Genomic DNA, 23,334 nt, shown 5'->3' on the forward strand with positions numbered 1-23,334 from the left:
TCCATCATCATATATGACAGAGTAACATATATTTATGTGTTTCCCTCTATGGGCCCATCACACAGCTGAAAGGTATTTTTCAGGTCACTGTGCGTGTTCATGTACATGTAACCACGCTAGTCCAGCTGATCGCTCGGTTGTGGGTGTACTTAGGGGCATGTATGTTTATTGCATATATTGTGGCTGACGGTTGGTCATTAGTGGACAATCTTGGCTTTGGTTTCTTAGGAAACCATCTAATATGTCATATTTCACTAAGCAGTATCCTTCCCTTTCATTGGCTTTTGCTTCAGTCTGTAGAAGTCTCCGTAGGTTCCTCAGTCATTCATTTTAGTTTAGTGCTTGAATTTAAGAAAACTGGACTTCCACTTCCACTCTTGAATATGTTTCACCTTTTATCAAAAATGTCTTTTTTTCCCATGCATTGCTGCTTGCGTCTTTCTACACCCCTTAAAGCTTGTATAATTAAACTTTGGTGCTTTTAGGCACTAGAGTTGTAATAGGCTATTTTAGGTAACTGCATCCCTCAGAACTTTTGTTGTTCTTGGATGAGCTGATATCGATCAGATTTTCTCAGCCACGTTTCGGGTGTAGGATGCCACACTAGCTCTTTAAATGGGCCTCCAGATGCTTAAACACCATTGCTAGTAAGCTGCACTTTGACCTGTGGTCAACTAGTCAAATAATGATAATATTAACTATTAGCAGCCTGTCATGACATCTATGACGTCTATCTAACATGCCTCACCTGTGGACTCTCAGGGTGTGGGACATTAACTGAAGAGTTAATACTAAAACTGGAACGGAGCAGTCTTATGCTCCACAGTAAGTGTTACATCATCTTTCCCTTTTTATTTAAACTCCATCTTTCATCATCCTTTTTTCTATTTAAACATCACCCCTTGTCTTGGTTCTTTTCTTTTCCAGCATCCATATCCTCCTTTACTTTTACAAAACCCCTCATTTCCTTCTTCAGTCATTTTCTCCACTGTCTGCAGAGCTTAATTTAGTTGAGGTGAATTTATTTTCTTTCATTGCCTCTTTGGCTGTACCCTCTCTTTTCCAGCACAGGTGGTCCTGGTGCCGGACCGCACATGACCTCCGGGTGTCGCTGTACCGCTGTACTGAAAATAGTCCCCCGCTGTCGGGCCTTATGGAGAAAAGAAGGCGTATTAAAGTTGGCCCTGAATATAAACCGCCTCCTGCCTGCCTGACAGGTCAATCACTTTCTTGTGACAGCAGCAGCTGTTCAGACCTGACCGGCACGCGCTGCTCAGAGGTCTGCTGGAACAACATGTGGAGCTCCTGAAGACATCAAAGTTGTGAGTTTTGAAGCTTCCAGCATGGTAAAGGTCCGGATGAATCAGCTTGTGGGAGACCAGAGAGGCCCGCTCATGTCCCCGCTGCAGCTCTCCGTCTACTGGCGCCTCGCTCTAATCTTCTTCTTCACGGCTTTCCTCTTTTTTCTGGACATTTTCACCACCGCCGTGGTCGCCGAGACATGTCGCCATGGCAATGATACTGGCACGTTTGCTTTGTGGCTTGAAAAGTTGGCACCGAACAAGGAGGAAAACCAATCAGCGCTCAGCAGGGTTTTAAAGGACGACGCCGATTGGAGGACAGAGAGCGGGACCCGAGACGTGAGTGAAGATTATTTCCATTGAGAGGTCTGAAGTTGTAACACAGTCCTCATGACTGTGATGGTGCAACACCTGGGGATATTTTTAAGTGCATGTTTCTTATTCCCTTTACTGTTATAGTTATCTCATGGTTTAAAGTGTAGGCCTAAATATAGTTTCAGACACATTAGAAATGAAGATGAAAAACATGCAATTAATGAAAAACGTGCAATTAATAAACTTTAGACTTTCTAGTTATATAACTATCAGTTTTTTGACACCACTGAAAGGCCAGCTTGTGGCCTCTTTCACTAAACATACAATTGTTTCAACATTAAATGATCGGTTTAAAGTCACAGCCAACATGCTAACTGGACAGTAATCTGCATTACATAACAACAGCTCTAAAGATTAACATGGTGTTAATGATCAACTTGAAGCTGTTAATGAACCATTTCTGAGGGCGGTTAAAGTAAAAGAGCTAAATTTCTGTGAAATGTCTGTCATTAATCATAACTGATGTCAGAGGAGGGTATCACTTTTAGGTCAGAGAATCTGATTCAGGATCTGATTACCAGAATTTAGCTATGCTTAGCATAAGCACGTGTTGTAATCTTTTTAACTCGTTATAGACATTTGTAGTCATGTCTGGATCTCTATCTAGGAAATCCAAGTAAGGTTTCAGTATTTTTCAAGCACAGAATCAAAAATTTGCTAGTTCCGTCTTCCAAATGCGCCTGTTCAACTGCTTGTTAAAGCAAATTTCTGATCAGCCAGTGGCAGCAACTCAATGCATTTACGCATGTAGACATGGTCCAGGCGACTTGCTGAAGTTCAAACTGTGCATCAGAATAGAGAAGAAAGGGTGATTTAAGTGAATTTGAATGTGGCTGTTGTGCTAGATGAGCCGATCTGAGAAACTCCTCATCTCCTGGGATTTTCCCCCTAAACCATTTCTAGGCTTTACAGAGAATGATCTGAAAAACACTGCAGTTCTCTTGGTGAAGAAGAGGATCTTGGAATGCACAGCATGTAGGTGCATTCCTGAATATGTTAGAAGTCACAAATTCTGAGTTCGCAATTGGAATTTTTTTTATGAAATGCCCCTTTAACTTGCATTTCCCACTCGGAAATCCAAAGCAGACCAACATACCACAGATTACTAACCCGGCTAAATATAAATAGCAGTAAAACTGTAAACTTTTAATCTGTGCTTCCACTATTGTGTATTTGTGACTCATTAAATAAGCCATACACAGAGCAGTGACCAGGCTTGATCAATTGATTTGCTTCAGTGGTGTTTTTAAGCACAAAAACCCCCAAGAAATGCTCACTTCTGCTAGTCATGCCTGAATGGCTCTACCTCGCTAAAAACCAAAACAAATCCTGTTTTTTCTAGAATGTGCTAACTCCAGAGTGACCTAACTTTGTGCTGCAAAAATTGTCATTTGTGCCACTATCATTTTAAAGATATTAATAAAAGTTTCTAGAGGTCATCAGAGGTCACAAAGCTAATGATTACTAAAATGTTAATGTTAACTAAATTGCTGAGATCAGCATGTGGGCTATCACTAGCAAGTTGTATAAAGTTAACATACTCCATTCTGGAGCAGGAGCTCAAGCAGATGTGACTCTGTCAATGTTACCTAAAAGTCAGAATTTCAGTTCTTATTCAACTAGTAAAACACATCCAAACTGATTATGGCCAAGTTAATAAACCCCCACAGCTACACATACACGTCATGTCTCTCATTGTAAACAGAAAAGTTAATCTTTGTGAAACTTGTTTCATTGCATCTTATATTTTGGTTCTCTGAGTGTACTCTGCACTTGAACAATCTGTGATTAGTAATCTATATTTGCCTCTGTGTGTGTGTGTGTGTGTCAGTCAGTGTGTGGTTGGACAGACTGGTTGTCTTATGGTCAGATGCTCTTCATGACTGGTCTGCTGCTGGGATCTCTGTTCGGAGGAGCCATATCTGACCGGTACAACACAACACTTGACAGTCTGTCATACACTACTGGTTAAAAGTTTGGACACACCTAGTATTTTAGATTCCTCAAAGTAGCTACCCTTTGTTGACAGCGCTGCAAACCCTTGGCTTTCTCTCAATAAGCTTCATGATGTAGTCACACTTCACAGGTGTACCTTGTCAGGGTTCATTTGTGGAATTTATTGCCTTCTTAATGAGCTTGGTACCATCAGTTGTGTTTGCTGGTGACACTGTTGGGGTTTTTTTCAAAACTGAAGGCACAGTGAACCATCATGGCTACCACAGCATCCTGCCACGACATGCCATTCCATCTGGTTTGTTTTTAGTTGGACCATTATTTATTTTTCAACAGGACAATGACCCCAAACACACCTCCAGGCTGTGTAAGGGCTATTTGACCAAGAAGGAAAGTGATGGAGTGCTGCACCAGATGGCATGGCCTCCATAGTCACTTGATCTAAACCCAATCGAGATGGTATGGGATGAGGTGGACCGCAGAATGAAGGCAAAAGGGCCAACAAATGCTCAGCATCTCTGGGAACTCTTTCAAGACTGTTGGAAAACCATTTCAGGTGACTACCTCATGAAGTTCATCGAGAGAATTCCAAGAGTGTGCAAAGCAGTAATCAAAGCAAACGGTGGCTATTTGAAGAATCTAAACTATAAAACATGTTTTGATGCCTTCAGTGAGAATCTACAATGTAAATAGTCATGAAAATAAAGAAAAAACATAACAAATTTGAAGGTTTGTCCACACTTTTGACTTGTAGTGTATATGTCAAGTTTAAGTTAAAATATATTAGTCATCACTCATCTTCAAACAACAAAAATCCCGCTGATGGTTTCTGTGCAGGTACGGAAAGCGTCCGGTACTGCTGATTTCCATGTGCGTGCACGCTGTGTGTGGCCTGGTTCCTGCTGTCTTTCCTCAGCCACTCCTCTTCCTTATTCTTCGCTGCCTGACTGGAATCTGCTGCTGCTGCATCAACATCTGCGCCTTCAGTTTAGGTAACACATAAAACATAAAAGGATGATTAAAATGTCGTATCACAGATCTTCTACTTTCATCCCGTTATATTGAGCTGTGGTGTTTCAATCGACATTTTCTGACCATTAATAAGTTAATTAAAGAAAGTCAGTTAAATGTATGAGTATCCAACTTCAAAATGTTTTTAGAAGTGTCTCACAAAGTCTGCTGGGGAGCCTGCAGTGTTTTGTGAGAGCTGGGAGGTGGTTCGTTATCAGACAGCCCTCAGTGGGCTTTGGGTCACTGGCTGGATGGTGACTTTTATTGGACCGCGGTGGGACACACTTACAGAAGGCTGATAAAAAGCACGTGTTCCAGATAAAGCCATCATGACCAGGTTGAGGCCTAATGAAGCAGGATTGCTTCCTGCAGCTTCCTAACCTTTGACCCCTACAGTGTTATGTGCAGACTGGAGGAAGCAGTCTATTCCTTCAGCTTTGATTTAATTTAGCAGCTAGCCTTTACATAGTAAGTCATGGACCCAAAGAAGAAGGAAGACTCAGGGTCTTATAATTTAGCTAATTCAATATTTATTGTATTATATTTCCATCTTCAGCATTTATTGTCATTTACTGCAAATTATTTCTTTTCAACTCAATCTATAAGTTGTTTTTGTTTTTCCTGAATATGAGGAAATTGAGTGTCAAATTCAAATTTTGAGGTTTCAGCTTTCCTTTCGAGTAAAAGCACCAAAACTGTGATATAAATATCTTTTATAAATATTTTCTAATTTATCTAAACTTCAATAAATATTTCTTAGAAACCGAACATGACACACAGGTACATCATCTATATTACATATTATATCGTCAAGTTGCCTAGCAACTACTTCACAATAGGCTAAACTACATTTTTCGCATTAATGTACCTTTTACACCTTTTTTTGAAATGATCACATTTTGTAAGTAGCATTGTGGGCCAAAGAAACAAATACACACAGACAGAGATTTGGTTTATTATTCATTGTTTATTATTATTATCAGTTAACTTTATCTAACTATAATTACCTTAGCTAACTAAGGTAAGTCATTATGTTTAAAGATGACTCCATGAAGACTTTTTATTACAGATTTATTATCTTTTTCCTTATGTGTGTTATCTGACAGTGCTGTGTGCTAAAGATGAGAGTTTGAAATTATGAGATAAATATATGTATATTTAAGTTGGCCAATCAGAAGGAAGTGGGCATTTAGGGACTGGAGCTAAAACAGTTGGGCTTCAGCAAGGTTCAGTATAACATAAAGAAGGGTAATTTTTAAATAATAAATCACGTAAAGCTACTCTAATAAATCTTTAGAAGCTTAGGAGAACAAGTTCACATTGAAGATAGCACTGAAACCTGCAGATTTTAAATTGTAGACTGTTTTAAACTGTTTGCGTTGCAGCAGTGGAGTGGACTCCCCCTGATTCTCGGCTGTGGCCACCGGCTTTCCTGCCATTCTGCTTCAGCCTGGGGACAATGGGTGGAGCTCCTTTGGCCTGGCTCAACCCTACCTGGACACGTCTGCACCTGTCACTGGCTCTGCCTCAGATCATTTGTCTGCCACTCTACCTGTAGGCCAACACACCTGTTCACCTGTGGTAGCCTCATTTAGACCGTTAATAAAGGAAGTAATAACAGTTTTTTATCCTTCAAGTTCAATCCCAGAGTCTCCCCGATGGCTGTTGTTAAAGAAGAGGACAGATATCCTGGACCGTTACCGGAGCAATAGCCCTGCAGATAACCAGCGTTTGGACCTGGTAAACAAACATTTGCCTCATTTCAAATCATAAATGTCTTGTGTTAACAAGTACAACTATTCCTTATTATAACCCAGCTCCTCTTTGTGCCAGTTTGATAATGTTTAACAGCAAGATATAAAGAAACAGAGTGTCAGATGGTCTTCTAAAAGAAGCTGGAAACTGGTCAACAATAGATGGAAAGGTTACGTAATGAGAAAGGCGCATCACAACTTATGCCATCACTCTTTACGATGCTGTAAAAAAAAACATCTCAAAGAAACTAACTCTGTCAGAGGTAAACTGGAGAGGGGTCGACCACTGTTATGAATTCTATCATCTGTGGTCTGTAAAAAGGCTGTAGAGCTTTGGTGTTTATGACTTCTTGTAGCGCTAATGTGCAGGAACACTGCCTAAAACCATTGTTAGATGGATTGAGGCTGAACTGACAACCAGCCTCTGGTCTGACAAGAATCTGAGATTCTCTTTGGAAATTATGGTCTTCTGGGACCATACTGCTTATTATCAGCACACAGGTTAAATCACTGATGATAGGGGAGGGAGTGGGTGGGTGGGGGTGTTAGTATCACATGACAGCTGTAACGTGACCATTTATGTTGCCTGAACATGCTGTCATTCAGACATGCCTATTTGAGCGAAGGCCTTGCTTTCTTCAGGAAGACAAAACCACGTCGTACTCGTATTCCAGCAGCGAAGAGTCCAGATGTTAAACTAGCTGACCCCTGAAAACATTTGAAGAATTTTTTTTACTGAAAACTACAAAAAACAACAGGCCCCAAACTCATGCAAGGGGGAAAAAAATTGCAGCTGCTTTTTGGCACAGCTATTACATAACAGGGGATTCAGTGTGGTGAAAAACATTCCCTGTATCAGCATTTTTGAATGTGTTGGCATCAGAAACACAGACTAACAAATCGATTGTTCTCATGGGAGTTTTTTTTTTTCAAACATTAGGCCAAAAAACAAACAAACAGTTGAATCAACAGCTGGATCATTTGTAAGTGCTTCCAAGCTGATAGCCACCAAATTAGTGGTTTTTGTACAGTAACTTAAAATTCAAAAATTTACAGCTGGTTCAGTCTGGATCAGGTGGGAGATATATATATGTATATGAATAAACATATATAAAATAATCCAGCTGTTTTTGTGTGCAGTTGTTGGACTCCGCCTGGTCAGACTTGCAGAAAGCCACCGAAGCTCAGAGGGAAGACCCTGTGACTGGAGATCATGCCTCCAGTGACATAATCCACTTGAGGCACCCAACTGTCCTGATGCGATTGTTTGTCATGAGCTGTGTGAGGTACCTACTGCACACGCTCCATACGGGATACAGCCCTTTATAACAAAGATAAATAAACATATGAATATTTTTACATCAAATTATTAGATTTAAGGAACGAGAATAGGCTGGTCTCAATAAGTCTGAGCCTCCTCTTGCTTGTAGCTAAAGGTAACAGGGTTATATAATACATAAACAACCGGTGTGAAGTAACAGCATTTCGTCATCAGGGACCTTTGGTTTGTGTGTGTTATAACACCAGACACACAGGAAAAATAAGCTGATACCATTAAAAGTCCTACACTTGAGTGAGTGTTTGATGGATAAAAGGCTGCTGAGGGTAAATTTGTATTTACTAATTTCTATTTATACAGAAAACTGTAAAAAAAAAAAAAAAAGGAGGGTGTGCAATACTCTGTGTGCAGTACAACCAAACTGTGGTTAAGTATGAGCAACAAAAAAACCCTTCAATATGCTGAGTTAAACTTTTACAGGTTTATGTCAAACAAACCTTAATCAGAAACATTGGCACAGTTTTGTTTTTAAATTCATCATTGTTTAAAGTGTTCACTTATAAGTCCAGAGGAAACCTCGATAAATAAATAAATAAATAAATAAATTAATTAATTAATTAATAAGGTGAAAGTTAAATAAATAAAAAAATAAAATAAAATTCACAAAACAAAATACTGGTAAATAAATATAATAAAATAAATAAATAAGGTGAAATAAATAAAATAAATGCAAATCCATCAAACAAAATAAAGTAAAATACAGTAAAATAAAATAAAAGGAAAATAAATAATAATAAAAGTGCAAAAATTGGTAAATTAAAAACATAATAAAATAAATGAATATATACATAAATAAATGTCCTGTCATCCTCCAGTGCGGCTTCAGCTTTGACATACTACGGAATTTGTTTGAACATCGGCTCATTTGGTGTTGGCGTTTACTCCGCCCAGTTCTTTTCCGGGCTATCAGAAGCTCCCTGCTTGCTCGTCCCATTGGTTCGTCTGGGACGCCGGCCGATGAGCATGCTCGCTCTGTTCCTCAGTGGAGCTGCCTGCTTCGTGTCGTTACTCCTGTCCAGGTACAATGGTGAGTGAGGAAGTCCTTATCCGCATTTTCAGTATTTTAGGTTAGTTCATAATCATTTTTAAGGGACATTAAATATTAAATTAAATTAAAATGAACACAACATTAAATAAAGACATTAGAAAAGCACCTATTCTTAGGTTTCTATTCTTGAACTCCACAAGAGGAGACTCTGTGTTAAAAGCACTTGATGACAGTTGCTCTTTGTCCCAGGCAGTCGATTTATTTAATCTGTATCAATATTTTTAGTAGGAGAAAATACTGGTATTCAATACTGGTAGAAAAAACATAACATTAGTGGGAGAAGGTGGAATCATTCTATATGCAGTTTGCAGCCTCTAATCAAATCTGACCGTCTCTGAGACTGGTACTCTGATACTCTGGTGCAGGTATGCCGATGCTGGTTATGAGTCTGGCTCTGTTGGGGAAACTCTGCATCCTGGCTGCCATCTTTGTCTCCACTCTGTACAGCATTGAACTGTTCCCCACTGTGGTCAGGTACAAAACAACACAACACTCTTTAATGCAGGTTTTCCACAAGCAGACATTCCTCTAATGCCCACTTGAGCCTAGCTTCAAACTTAAAATGTCCAGATTTACTGCAAAATAAACATGTTTATAAACATGTTTAATTTACCTCTTTCTAACAGCCTTATGGGGGTGGAGGTACATGTCTTATCATGCTTGTATTAAAAATTAGTTGTTTTTTTTAAAATAGGGGCGTGGCCTCTTTGACTGACAAGTAGGTAAAGACACAGACAGCTGTAACTGCTAGCTGTCTGCTAAACTTCACTTAAGCTAAGCAGTCTCTGAACTGGACCCCTGGACTAAGGATGGTAACCGGTTCTGCTGTTACAAAGTGTTTGTGTTATGAGCCACGGCAGATGTTGTCCTTACCAAAGCGAAAATATCAGTCAGATTAGATTTTTCTGTTTTTTGGCAATTTGGTTACTAAATGGTTGTGAACTGAAATCTACCCATCATCTTCTTCACGTACACAGACGAGCAGTTTCTGGAAACTAAACATCAGTTTAACAGCATGTATCTTCTGTATGAAACTTCTCTTTTGTTGCATGGTGAACCAAGGGCACCATAAACCCCGTCCAGTTGTACATATTAGTTAGCTTATAGAGGTATGATTTAACTTGAAAGCAAAAGTTGTAAGGTTGGTTTACTCTCATTAAGCATATATTTCCACAGCATCTGCTTCTTACTTCCAATACTTAGTTGAACGATTTGTTTATGTATGATCTTCTAGCTGATATTGAAGTCTTGCAAATTTAATTGGTCCTATTGGTTTTTGAGCTACTTTTCATCTGAGATTAGATGTTGAGATGTCGGGGCAATTAAACAGTATAGCAGAAATCTTCTCTAGCCATTGTTCAAAAAGAGTATATATTTTTTGTTTTTAAATCCAGGCAACGCTGTTTATCACTGGTCAACCTGTCTTTCCGGCTCGGTTGTCTGGTCAACACCCTCGTCCCCGCCAACCCTGACGGAGCAATCTCCTTGGCTGCTATGGTTATCTACAGCAGTGGACCAATCATATGCTGTGGACTGTGCCTGCTGCTGCCGGAAACCAGTGGTGTCCCACTTCCTGACTCTGTGGCGGACTGCAACAGGCAGCTACAGCCCCACCGACCCGCCATGGATGCGCTCTGGAGGACAGAGTGAGTTTTGGTCGTTTTGGTGGCAATAACTTTCTTCTGAGTTTAACGTTCTTATTTTTTTTAAGTAGTTTACAAAAACCAGTAATAATGGCTGTAAAACCCAGAGATGTACATTTGTTTTTCAGAAAAACAGCTACATTTGTAAAATATAAAGAAATAAAATATATGACATCACATGTGCTGCACTAGTGAGTTGCCTGGCTCGTTCACAGCATGTCCTGCTGTGTGTTTTTTCAGGACACTGGTGAGCAGCCAAACCAGCAAAGTGGAAACGTTCCCTGTGGAGAAAGACAGCACGATTTCAGCACTGCTGATATGAACGCAGCCGACAGCTTTCAGTTACTGCTTTGATATTAATTAGACCAAAAACAAACATGAGTTCATGTTAGAGAAACTTCATACCAGCTGGCAGGATGAAATAATTCCCTCTTAGAGGATGTTGGAGGATTTCCAAGACTTGAAAGGAGGTGTGTTTTATTCTTATGCTGTTTTTTTTCTATTTGTTACCACTTTGCGTTTTTATTATTGTGAAAATAAATTGAACCAAATGCTGATTTCCTTTTGTGTTCGTTAATCAGCAGTTTTGGGTTCATTCATTGTTTTATGAGTGTAAAAAGACATTTTAAGTTAGAATTTTGAAATAAGTAGCTTGAGCCAGTGCTGTGCATAATCATAATCTCTATTTAATGAGAATCGTTTAGATTTGGTTTTTACAGTGATTTCTCTGACTCTTTTAACAATGTTACAAACTGTAAATGATAACATCCAGAAATACTTAAAACTCATCCATCTCTTTATTTCATTCTTATTCTGTTTTTGTACTCAATTAAGGGGGAAAAAAGGACATATTTGAAAAATGGTCATATTTAGTGGTTTCCTTGTTCTCTTTTTGTTAGCTTTATGTAGCGTTTCCAGTCTTTTTTTGCCACTATCCCAGTTTTACATGTTGTAAGTATCAAACTCAAAATTGGACAATATATTTATGGCCAAAGACCACAAATATATGCTTGTATACACAAAAAGACAATACTTCCTTCCACACTACCAAGTGTACAATGCAGGTTTGAGCTTCCACTAATGGATTCTGCTGCATCCCATTGGCCCATTGAGTACCATAGATGTGCTGAGTACACAAACTGTAGTAACTAGTTGTTGTTACAAGTAAATTCTCCATGTTATACACTATTTTCCCATGTTTCATTTGTTGGTCCTGTCCCAGACATGTGAATGTCACATACTTTGTAGGAACACATTTTGGTTTGCTTGGAGTTTTCTCAAAGAAACAAAGAGAGACAGAAGCAGGGTGTTATGAAGTGGAAACAATAAACAGCTGAAATGTGAAGCTGCCAATAAAGTTTATAAAAAATAAAAAAAATTTAAAAAAAAACCTGAAAGCACTACTGTAGCCTAGCAAAGTTACACTACGCATGTTTGACTCTATATGGTTCTGTTTCATGTTAAAGGAGCCACAAGGGTAACAAGTAGGTTTAGAGTATCTTCATCATCTCTAGTATCAGTTTCTCTTAGATTTAAAACTAAAAACAGATTAAAAACAACAAAAATGTAGATTTCAGACGTAATTAAATGTTTTTAACAACTGCAGGTATGTTACAGTATTGTGCCTTTGTTGTGGGTGTTAATCTTTAAATGTGTTTTTTTAATAACTTTGTGCAAATATAATATAATTAACCATAACAGGAGCAGACACTATGACACTATGTATTATTATACACAGTAACAAAATCATAATAGTAAAAATTATTGTATTATTGTAAACAAGTTTGTGATAAAAAATATATATATATATTGTTTTTACTTTGATGTCATTGACAACGACTTTAAATAAATGTGACTAATTGTGATGGTGTGGGGGATTTCAGTAATGTAATGTTTTTCTGTGCGATTACGCAGGAAATATTCAAATGTTAGCCCAATTAGCTTTTTTTTTTTTTTAAATTTCTGCTGTTCTCTCTGCATAAAAACAAGCGCATATCTTAGAACACATAAGGTTTATTAATATTTGCATAGGATCCAAACAGTACATTGTACTGCAGCTATGAAAAAGCCCCCCCCAAAAGAAATACCCACCCACACCACAATTATTCATCTGAAGACATTGTTAAGATGAAAACATTAGCAGATCCCTAAACTCATACTTTAAATGTCATTTTAAAAAAGTGCAAAGTGAAGAAAAACAAACTATTTAAACTGATATGCATACTAAACTCCTTAAAAATTCCTTCATCCACCTTGTAACCTGCTCCATTTAACATTATTACAACATTATGCGTAACCATATTTACATGCAGAAAAAAAAAAAAAAAAAAAAAGAACAAGGGTGCAGCAAAGTCAGTATAACCATCTCCAAGATAATTGTAACAAATTGACTTAAAGAGCTAAAGAAAGTGCTTAACAATTGGTGTTGAAATTTACAGCCCCTTAAAGTTCCCTGATCACAGCAGCTGACAGTTAAATTTCAACTTTTTGTTCGATTTTTAGACTTTACAGCAGTTTTGGTGGTGCCACTGATCTTAAACTATCAAGACTTTAAACTAGAAAAGAAACTAAACTAAACTAAAAGAAAAAACAAACAAACAAATGTTTCTCTTGGCAGCCAACCTTTAGGCAACCAGCCTAAAGTTGCCATTCAATTTCAAACTAAATGTAAATAATAATAATAATTATGATGATGATACTAATAATCATAATAATAACAATAATAATAATAATGGAATAGTTGATTTCATTTAATCCAAGTGGTTGTCTTTTTGTGATTCAAATGTGTACCAAGAAACAAACAGTGGTACTTTAATATTAAATGAAACATTTGAAATGGTTAAAAATGCCAGTTAAAATATTTTTGTGAAATATGTCAAAATGTATTTTGTCTGACAAATGTTTCAAAATTTCCAATATTACATTTACTAAGTGTTTTCGCCTAACAGAACAACCACGTTCCAAATTCATTTTACCCAATATTGGTTCTTTCAGAGGTTTTTCTGTCAGACATCCAGAGAGTAGTATCAATATGTAACAAAGTTTGCAGGAAAGATCCCAACCCGCCCATCTTCCAGTTGCCCCTCCCACCAATCATACTGGGAGTCGGTCTTCGTGATGACGGTGATACGGTCGCCTGGAACAAAGCTGAGGTCACCTGGCTGCTCCCCTGCAAAGGGGTGTGTCGCTGTGACAACCATCAGCCCAGTGGCTCCACCCTCTGATGATCCCCAATCTACAATTAACAAAAACAAAGAAAGTAAAACAGAAACAAAACAAACATTTGACAAAAGCAGATTTAATTTACTGCAAATTCACTGTTTAACATAGGTCTGATATATTTATGTTGTACAATTCAGAATATTAATATTTATTTACAATAACACATAGAAAACAGATGTTGAAACTGAGACATTTTACTATTTCATGAAAAAAAAGCTACTTTTGAATTAGTTACGAAACAAAAACTGAAATAGTAAGGGTTACTAAAAAGAAACAGCTGGAGGAACATTTTTCATCTAATTAGATCATCAGAAAATCTCATTCTCTAAATTACATAAAAACATCAAAAGCTTAAGAGAATCTGGAAAAAATTAAGGGACAAGGCTGAAAATCAATATTGGATGCCTATGAGCTTCAGGCCCTCAGGTGGCAGTGCTGTAACTATTCTGTCATGGAAATCACTGCATGGACTCAGGAACACTCACTGTTCCATACTCAAATCTGAACATAATTCATGTCTTGTCTAGACCAAAGTTAAATTGAAGGGGATCGAGGCAGAGTAGAAAACCGTTTTGTGGTCAGACGAATCCAAATTTGAAATTCTTTTTGAAAAGCATGGGCACTACAACCTGGGAACTTAAGAGAACTTTAATAAACAGGCTCCTTATCACTATTTAGTCCAAGAGGTATGGGGGTACATGAGTGCCTTTGGAACTGGCAACTTGCACATGTGAAAATGCACCATCAGTGCTGAAGGTATCTAAAAGTTTTAAAGCAACATATATTTTTACACATTTTATCTAGACAATGCTAAAACCTTGGGAAAAAAAGACTCAGCACTACTGAGCAGCTAGAATCTTCTACCAGGCAATACATTGCCACAATTCCTAGTTTTATGGACTACTGTTAAATGAAGAGGTGCTGCCATCAAATATAAAATGTGCTTATGTTTTTTTTTTCAGTTTAAACACTTGATGTGTTTTTTATGCTTTATTGTGAATAAAATATGGGTTTATGAAATTTGCAGATCATTTCATTCGACTTTTATTTACATTTTGCACAGCACCTCAACTTTCTTGTTAACTAGACTCATTTTTTGTGTGAGATGTATCAAATATTCATACCGTTCATCTGAGAGTTTCTGGAGGCAAACTGACCTGAAAGAGAAACAAAACATCAATTTAAGTCACGGTTAATGAATCTGGAGAAAATTAATCTACAGCTGTGAAAACATTAATAAAAATAAGTTCTCAAACAAGAAATATGAAAGACTGATGCTCTTTTTCCATCTTCCTCCATTAAAATTTATTCATTAGTGTTTAAATAAAGAGCTTATTTAAAATAAATAGCGCTGCAGTTTAAGTTGCAGATATGTGCTGTGAACACTAGAGAGAGCTGCAGCCCCAAAGTTGATAACAATATATTAATGTGTTTATCACTGCACAATCATACTGACTTACATTAATTTGCTGAAGACTCACTGACCTTAAACCACGTCTTCACCATAAAATTAATCATTTACCTTGGAGGACTCGTTTATCAACACAAAGGGGTCAGGTCCCCACAACGTAGCTGTTTGAACAGGTGTGTGTCGCGGAAATATGCACACGCACATACGTACATACACAAAACACTAGGATTATTAATGGGTTTTGGTACTGGCTGCATCAAGGTCGTGGGTTAATAACAGACTTGAATACACGGTGTGCCATGTGACCACATGAAGATACAAAACAAGGTAAATACAAATGGGAGACAAAATTACTGAAAACGATGCTAAACAACCACATGGAGAGTTGACAAACTGAAAGAAAAGGGATACAAAATGAGCACGAACAACTTTTGTTCTTTTTGTTTTGCATCAGTTTAACCATTTCTCGAGCAAAAAACCCCCAGGATGTTGTTTAGCTGTCCATTACAACCACAATGCGGTCCTAAACAATTATGAAGGGACACAAACTGACCACAGAAACACAATATGGCCACAAAAGGCATGGAAATCTGTCTGAAATGGGATGCAAAATGGTTTAAAACAAAATGACAACAAAAGGAACAAAAAGGATTAAAAAAAAGAAAAATAACAAATTCTGACTATAATAAGATGCGAGCAAAAACCCACAGAAAAGAAGAATATGTTTGTAATAATTGGTTGATTTGAATTCTCCAGACCCAAAACCAGTTACTAACATGGGCAATAAAACCAAGTCAGCGGCCTCTGAGTTTGAAAGTGAGCTCAAGGAGTCACAGCGCTCCTCACAAAGGTAGACAATGGAAAAAAAAAAAAAAAAAAAAAAAGAATAGCTGGTAAGGAGTAAGTAATGAAAGTTAATGTAAAACTCACTTGAGGTTTCAGATTTATAGACAGAGACACTTGGGTAGAGAGTGTTTTTAGTCCTTGCTCCAGCTCCTGTACTCAGACACATAGATGCAAAAACACACAGACACACACCCCATTACAGACAATTTCCTCCATAAACTAATAACACCTGAACAGTTGTATTTCAGAGCTTTACCGGCACTGGCTGCTGACACCTCGGAGTAGCTTGGTGGCTTTGACTGGATCGGAGCTGGTGGTCTGGCTGGGCGAACGGATGACTGGAGACGAGCACAAATGTACACTTTACGTACTGCATATTAGATAAAGGCAAAAATTAAATAAATACATAAATTAAAAAACAGACAAAAAAAAAATCAATCACATGACATTCAGTATAACAGTCACTGAGCTACAATTTATTTGTGTCTCCATTGTTTGTTTGTTAGGCAAATGCGTAAACTACTACAAAATTGAGCCACTATGTAGAAAATAAAGCAAAATAATTGTCAGGGTATTTTAGATGGATGCTAAACTGCATACTGCCTCTATTCCAACAGCATGGCTTTGTATTAGAAAAGTCTGTGTGCTGAACTGAGCTGCCTGCACTCACCTACCCTTTAGTGAGCACACTGGAAACTATTTAGGGCATCTTTTGAAACCATTCTCACTTCACACATAGCTGCCTTTCCTTTTTGACTTAAGCTTTTGGTTTGCCTACCCTAGTTTGCAAGTTCTTGCTTGTCCAGTCGGTGGTGTAGGCCTCAGCGTAGACATCTAGGATGTGGTAGAGGTCATAGCACTCTGACGGCGGTTCCACATCACCATTCAAAATGGCAGATGCGCGGATGTCTTGGGAGTAGAATCTGCAACAACACTACTGGATTAAAGACAAGCACTTGTTTGGAAAAGACAGAACTAGTTAAACTTCTGACATGCAGCAGATAGATTCGTGTTTTTTCCCATACTTGCGGTTGGTTTCTTTGCGTTCAATGAGGCAGGATCCCTCCAGAGAAATACCTGCAAACAAACCTCTGGACCTGCAGTAGGTGTACACAGCTGCAGTACTCCGCAGAGCCACATCAGCCTCCACGTTCCTAACAAGCAGAATTTATTCTATTGATCAAACTGGCAAAGGTGAAGTTTAAATGGTCAAGTAACATTTTAGAATTTGAAAACATTAACACCTAATGACCGGTTAATTAGCATTAGTGATATGTTTCACAGAACATGATCCTGGGTCCTATGCTCCTATGCTCTTTTTAATTTAAAAAAAAAAATTTTTGCACAAAAAAAATAAATGTTTTTCCAAGCACAGATTTGTTTTACTGGATGAAAAAAACCAACCAAACAAGAGATAAATAAAAACAAAAACCAAACAAACCAAGCTGCAACTTGGTTCATAACCAACCCCCCCCCAAAAAAATCAAATAGCAAAATAAAAAACTGCAAAACTTGCTTCAATGACCAATAAGTCTGTGTTCCAGTTTTTGTGAGTGAAGTTGTAGCTTTTTATTGGCTGTTATGACTTTTTAGCAGTTTGTACCTCTGTAATGTAGCTTGCTAATACAGTTAGCTAGCGCTAGTTGATACCTTAGCTTTTCAATCTCTCATCCAAAGATGGCCACTTCTGGCTAAAAAACCCCAACATAGTATAGCCAAAATGCTTAACTGCAGAGCAGAAATCGATGGATGACAACACAGTAGTTCAAACAATGTTTCATATACAGTTGATGCAAAAAAAAAAAAAAAGAAAAAAAAAAAAGAAATGCTAAAAAAGAGACTTAAGAACCACCGGGGGAATATTAAAAAAAAACAAAAAAACACAGTCCTTGGTTTCTCCAAGGACCTGCAGTCTTCTTTAGGTTTATTTCCTGCTGTGTCTGTAAAACTATAGCTGGTTGCGGGTTATTCAATCACTGTGTATGTGACTAATTTCATAGTACCATATACACTCAAACATAAACTAATTGTAACAACTGACCATCTTCTTCAAACAAATTCAGCTCTGGCTACCATTTGTTGTCTGTCTGTAACATTTATTGAGAATGAACCGACTGACATGTAACTCACCACGCCCACAAACACCTGCCAATACATGAGCACCAAAACCGGTTAACCCACCCTGAAACCACCTTATTCTAAAATTAACCTCAACATCTTAATTGGCCTCTAAAGTAAATCACAGGTGATTTTTTCCCCACCTCAGACAGTTTGGCTATCTGCTTCAGGCCTCAAAACACAAACTGTCATTAAATGTCTCATAAATCTCTAAGCAGAATAGGACAATCAAACCTAAGCTGTAATTTACATAAACAGAAAGCATTCAAGGCAATTAAAAGACAGACAGACAGATTGTGTTGGGGGGGGGGGGTGGGGGGTGGGGAGTAGACTCACCTTCCAACAGGTCCCACGGCGACAGTGGCGTTCCCACCAAGCGTCAAGTTCCCACCCTTTGTGAAGGCTTCGACGGCCCTCCGGTAATTCAGGATGATCACCAAGTCTGACACCTGAGGGGGGACCAGAAAATTAGCTTTTACTTCTGCTTTCCAAAAAGGGATGTGGTGCATTAAAGGACAAATTGACATCTCAGTGATGCAAACCGCTGCATTCACAACCTTTAAAAACACTATTGACACATTTATGGCGATTATTGTGAACCCCTAAATTCAACACAAGTACAAATGTTTCCTCTTGGAATGCAAATCAGAAATCAAATAAATAAAATGATAAGATTTGGGATTATACCTCCACCCCGATTTCGAAGCCTCCACCCAGACCAGCGATGCCAATGGCTGAAGGTGCTGACCAGCCTGCAGACACAATAACACACAGAATAAAGCTCAAGCATGGATAATATTTATGGCTAAAGCCAGGATGGATTATTCACACAGACAAGAGCTGGACTGTAAAGAATGGCTTGGCCTACTGCTGGCGCCAGTGTTTTCAGATGTGGTGAACTGCTCCTTTAAAGTGAAAATCCAGAAAACCAACAAAAGAGCCTGAAGAAGAAGAGCAGGGGTGGTGGCACCACTCAGTAAGGCCCGTGTGACCCTCGGTGGGTTCTGGCACCACGACAAACTCAAACATCCACCACCGCCGGACCAGTTCACTGACATCAAACGCTTGACGTGTCAGATGACTACAGCACACTCCCAACACTGCAGGGAGGCCTGGTTTTTAACCGCAGTAGCCCAAAATGTCACAAGACAAAACAAAACAACAAAAGGATTATTGAGAGACTCAGGAAGATCAAAAACAGCAAAAACTGAACCAGATAAGAAGAAAAAACAGGACAACAGGCAAACAGCAACAAATCACAAGAATTGCTTCGTAGACTGCGGCTAAATCCATGATTAAAAACCAGCTATTATTTCCTCCTCCAACATGACACCTCTGCTGTTGAACTCTCTTTACCTTACTAATAAAGGGTAAAGACTTTCTAGAACACATAAAAAAATGTGTACTCATCTTATACTTTGTGACAATCAAATAACAGAGGAATAATAATTCAGTCACTCAGATCAATCATGCAGATAAATTCTAGAAGCAACATGTTTCTCACAAACATACAGAGACTTTACTTGGAAGGGTAACAAAAGTATACTATTGTCAAAATGCCATCTACAATCAATTACAATCTTTCTTTTTTTTCGAAGTTCAGTTGCTTTGTACAACCATTACATCACACAGACACATGCTAAGAGATAAGAGCATATAAATTCCAAGAATTCCACTACAGAGTTTTAGCACAGAGTTCTTGGACTGTCCTGATAGTACAATTAACTGCACAGCAAGTAATTTTCCTCAGATATTTGGATTCGAAATGCTCCAAAAAGGTGCCAACAGTACAAACATAGACCAGGGTTCAATTGGACTCCAATTAGCTAACATGAAGCCTAGCAGACAGCTAGTAGCTACAGCCACCGTGCCACTATCAATCTTTCAAAGAACCCACCGTGGCATAATAATGCAAACTTTAAGCCTTTATACAATTTAAACTGGTGATTTTATAAGTCACAGCACTAAAATTGTATAAAGGGGGAAATTAGCTATAAAAACCAAATCTACTTTTTGAAGCAAGCTGTAAAAATGTTAAATTCTGTTGTAAAATGTCTTCAATTTCTCCAGACTTTTGGTGCTTATATCCTTCAGACAAATACAAGCTTGCAAAACCATATTTATTCTTGTGTAGAAAAACAAACTGTTATATCCACAAGTAAAAACAAACAATAGAGGAGTCAGAATCGTGCTTTGCAGAACACCATGCTAGTACTGCTGATGCATCAATAGCATTTAATTTTTTTTTTTTATGGAATAGCGTAATTTCTCAGGACTGGAGTTTGATGCTTGTGAGTGAATCATTTTATTTGTCGATGAGGCTGAAGTGCTGGTTGGAAGGAGCAAAACAATTAGTGGATTGATCGAGCACGGCTTTGTTCTATCTGACAGATGAAAAAAAGAAAGACAACATAAGTCTCCACATATTTTGGCATTTGGTGACTTACCTGAGCAGCCTTCTTAATTAAAGTTTATATTTTTTGAAACACACCAACAGATGCCAGTGCAAAATTCCAAACCTTTACAGAGCATGGAAGGAGTGGTGATCTTACGTCTGTCAGGAAGCCTGGCGATGACTACTCCGCTGCCTCCTCTGGCTGTGATCATGAAGCCTGCCTTGATGACGGAGATGATGGCCAGACCCTCAGCCTTAGCTATTACGTGAGCTACAACAAAAATATGGTAGAGTACACACTTTTAGCTACACTACAGTAAAATACTTCACATTTTAAAATATATTAGAAAACCCAAGTATTTAAAGAGCACTGGACTAGTCCTCAGTATATAAAGCTGACAATATGACAGGTTGTTACCGGGGATGAGTTTGTCTGGTCCATTTCTGCTGGAGATCTCGGTGAAGTCTCTCAGGATCTTGGCAGCTTTCTTGGCCTCAGACTTCAGGTTGGATGGGATTGGGTTACTCACTGCAAACACCCAAATTACATGGCTCGTTAAAGGCATCAGCAGCTCATTCAAAGCTGCCCCCTTCCACCCTACCCTCCTCAACAGCTTAAAAAGCTATCATCCTGGCAACAAACCGAAGAGTAACACTCATCAATGAGCTCACTGTTCACTTTAATTGATCTTATCTTATCTCCATCTGTAGCAAACAAACTTCCCATTACGCTTTTACTGTGAGGCTCAAAAGCTCATTTATGCTGATAACTGGCACGTTATTTTAAGGGACATGTTTACTTATTAGAAAAAAAAATATCATTTTGCTCACGGCTGAAACAAGCTGAAGAGGAACATTCAGTCCAGAACAAGAAGAAATAAGGACAGATATGAGCTTTTCTGTGACATAAAAGGAATTCCCTTTTTACGCAGCTTCCTGGCCAATAACTAATCCATTAGTGTAATGTCAGCAACACTTTATTCAAAGAAAATATGTGCATATCCAAATAAACTTCCATTAAGGAGGACTACCCAATTAATGCACTGAATATTTTCTTGCCCCTACTTTCTATATTTGGATTTATTTACCTTAAAATAGAAAATAGACAAAACTTCTGTAACTGCAGTGGTAAAAGCAAAATTTGAAAAGTTTTTTAGAACATAAATATTTGTGCTAGTTAAACCCTCATTAATTTTTACATTTGTGTGCAACATTTATAAAATGTGATTTTCAAAATATCAAAATTAAATCTATTATTTAAATATATAAATTTTAAACTACTAAATTTGTTCACAGACAAAAAAAGAGAACATATCTGAAATATAAAGAGATATAAATAAAAATTTTTTTAATACTTTTTCTAGTATTTAAAGAGATTTAAAACAAGTCTTAAAACTTAAGACTCTTAAAACGTATTACTCTTAAAACATTAAAGTCTAAAATATATTAAGTATGAAATAAAATATAATTAAAATATTAAATACATTAATAAAAAGTCAAAAATGTTTTGATTATCTCAGAGAAAACAACAACTATAACAAAATATCTGAAACACACACACACACACACACAGACACACACACACGCACACGCACACACACCTAATGATTTATCATAATATTAATTGATGGATGCCTAAACCTGTAGATAATAACACATATGACACATAAGTCTGCAGGTGCAGGACCTTTTAATTCTTTTCCAGAAAGAATTAAATTAATCATTCACACATATATATCATTATGACCGTGTTTTATTCTCTACCAAGTCATGGGGATTCTTTTAACCAAGTTCTTTGAACTCTTTTATTTGAAAACAGCAGCTCAGTGTTCACATTTAAAATAAATTTTTTTTAAAGTTAATACCAGAAAATTAATTTGTATTTCTGCTTTTGAAAACAGTAAGAGATTAATTTTCTTCCCATTTTCTCTGTATTTGATTTTTAAAGATTAGATGACTCTTCTTCAGGTCTCACGTCATAAGACTTACCAGGAAATCTCTGCAGTGAGAGTCAGAGAGCTGTGACCAGTCTGCCGACATGCCAAAATGCACTCCTGCTGCAGCAGCAAATTCCTGACACATGACACAGCCTGAACAGCACATCCAAACGTGCCGCTGACCAACAACACGCCAACATGGCCAAGTGCTCCTGCAGCATCGCCTAGACTCCATCACAGCCTGCAGCACTGATGGAGAAAACACTGACTCCGAGAAACCACCCAATCCTCCATTCTGAACATGAATCCAGTGGCTTCAGTTAGACTCCACCCCAGCTAGCACTGAGGTGGAGTTAGTTATAGCCATCTTTCAGACAGAATCTACCTGTGTATGGAAGTTCTATTGCTCTTTTTAGACAATTCTAGTCAATCATGCAAGTTTAATTAGTGTCTAAGGAGGTTGAAACATTCCTTTATGTTCTAGTTGTTGGTCAGAAGTTCTGGTAATTAGACTGTGATCATCTACATAGAAGTTTGACTCATCTTTGGAGCGGTTATACAGGATTTTAATTGGTTTTTTGGTTGGCTATGGGTGTTCCTTATGCCTGCAACAATGTTCCTTTGGACTTTAAGATGGTACTGTTTGTTAAAGAGATGTCTAAATAGGTCACTAGGGAGGTTTCCAAAGTCGCTGCATGTCAACTGATGATCTGTGATTTCCCTGTGATTTGCTCATAAAAATGTTGAAGGGGTAATTTCAAGTCTTTTCAAGCCTTTCAATTGAGCTATTTTTAAATAGCTATATCTAGAGAACTATTTAACCTATGTCATTCAAATTTTTAATCCAAATATTTACTACTATGACCTCAGGAATATGGCATTTTGAAAATGTAGCTGAAGTCCAACATAAAATTCTGAGACCTTGGATTAGTATATGGCTTACAGGAAGCTTAAACTCCACAATGTGTGTCATGAACTAGA

At 37.8% G+C, this 23,334-nt stretch overlaps 2 protein-coding genes across 2 annotated transcripts; one reads left to right on the plus strand and one right to left on the minus strand.

Annotated features, from left to right (window-relative positions):
* The first annotated feature begins 1,244 nt into the window (after window positions 1-1,244).
* On the plus strand, window positions 1,245-10,931 carry si:dkey-190l8.2. Its single transcript, XM_063466529.1, has 10 exons — window positions 1,245-1,640; window positions 3,508-3,605; window positions 4,467-4,621; window positions 6,026-6,194; window positions 6,278-6,380; window positions 7,535-7,680; window positions 8,549-8,760; window positions 9,147-9,255; window positions 10,176-10,427; window positions 10,665-10,931. The coding sequence occupies exons 1-10, from the start codon at window positions 1,344-1,346 to the stop codon at window positions 10,744-10,746; spliced, it is 1,623 nt and encodes a 540-aa protein (XP_063322599.1). The 5' UTR covers window positions 1,245-1,343; the 3' UTR covers window positions 10,747-10,931.
* Window positions 10,932-13,397: 2,466 nt separating this feature from the next.
* Window positions 13,398-20,899, minus strand: sh3yl1 (SH3 and SYLF domain containing 1). The gene is made up of 10 exons (XM_063467653.2): window positions 20,835-20,899; window positions 20,574-20,687; window positions 18,709-18,773; window positions 18,358-18,470; window positions 16,929-17,057; window positions 16,682-16,826; window positions 16,160-16,241; window positions 15,988-16,053; window positions 14,771-14,803; window positions 13,398-13,659 (listed from the first exon to the last, which is right to left on the minus strand). The coding sequence occupies exons 2-10, from the start codon at window positions 20,626-20,628 to the stop codon at window positions 13,451-13,453; spliced, it is 897 nt and encodes a 298-aa protein (XP_063323723.2). The 5' UTR covers window positions 20,629-20,687; window positions 20,835-20,899; the 3' UTR covers window positions 13,398-13,450.
* Window positions 20,900-23,334: the final 2,435 nt, after the last annotated feature.

Source organism: Pelmatolapia mariae, linkage group LG23 (assembly GCF_036321145.2).
Source record: "Pelmatolapia mariae isolate MD_Pm_ZW linkage group LG23, Pm_UMD_F_2, whole genome shotgun sequence".
Taxonomy (NCBI): Eukaryota; Metazoa; Chordata; class Actinopteri; order Cichliformes; family Cichlidae; genus Pelmatolapia; species Pelmatolapia mariae.

What these genes read in the sequence shown, in the direction of transcription:
- si:dkey-190l8.2 (XM_063466529.1), top strand. Translation starts at nt 1,344, where the DNA reads ATGGTAAAGGTCCGGATGAATCAGCTTGTGGGAGACCAGAGAGGCCCG. An exon ending in CATCTGCGCCTTCAGTTTAG is followed by an intron (nt 4,622 to 6,025) that starts GTAACACATAAA and finishes TTTGCGTTGCAG; the next exon opens with CAGTGGAGTGGACTCCCCCT. An exon ending in ATTTGTCTGCCACTCTACCT is followed by an intron (nt 6,195 to 6,277) that starts GTAGGCCAACAC and finishes TTATCCTTCAAG; the next exon opens with TTCAATCCCAGAGTCTCCCC.
- sh3yl1 (XM_063467653.2), bottom strand. Translation starts at nt 20,628, where the DNA reads ATGATCACAGCCAGAGGAGGCAGCGGAGTAGTCATCGCCAGGCTTCCT. An exon ending in GCCGTGGGACCTGTTGGAAG is followed by an intron (nt 17,058 to 18,357) that starts GTGAGTCTACTC and finishes TCTGCTTGTTAG; the next exon opens with GAACGTGGAGGCTGATGTGG. An exon ending in CTATAAATCTGAAACCTCAA is followed by an intron (nt 14,804 to 15,987) that starts GTGAGTTTTACA and finishes TTTCTCTTTCAG; the next exon opens with GTCAGTTTGCCTCCAGAAAC.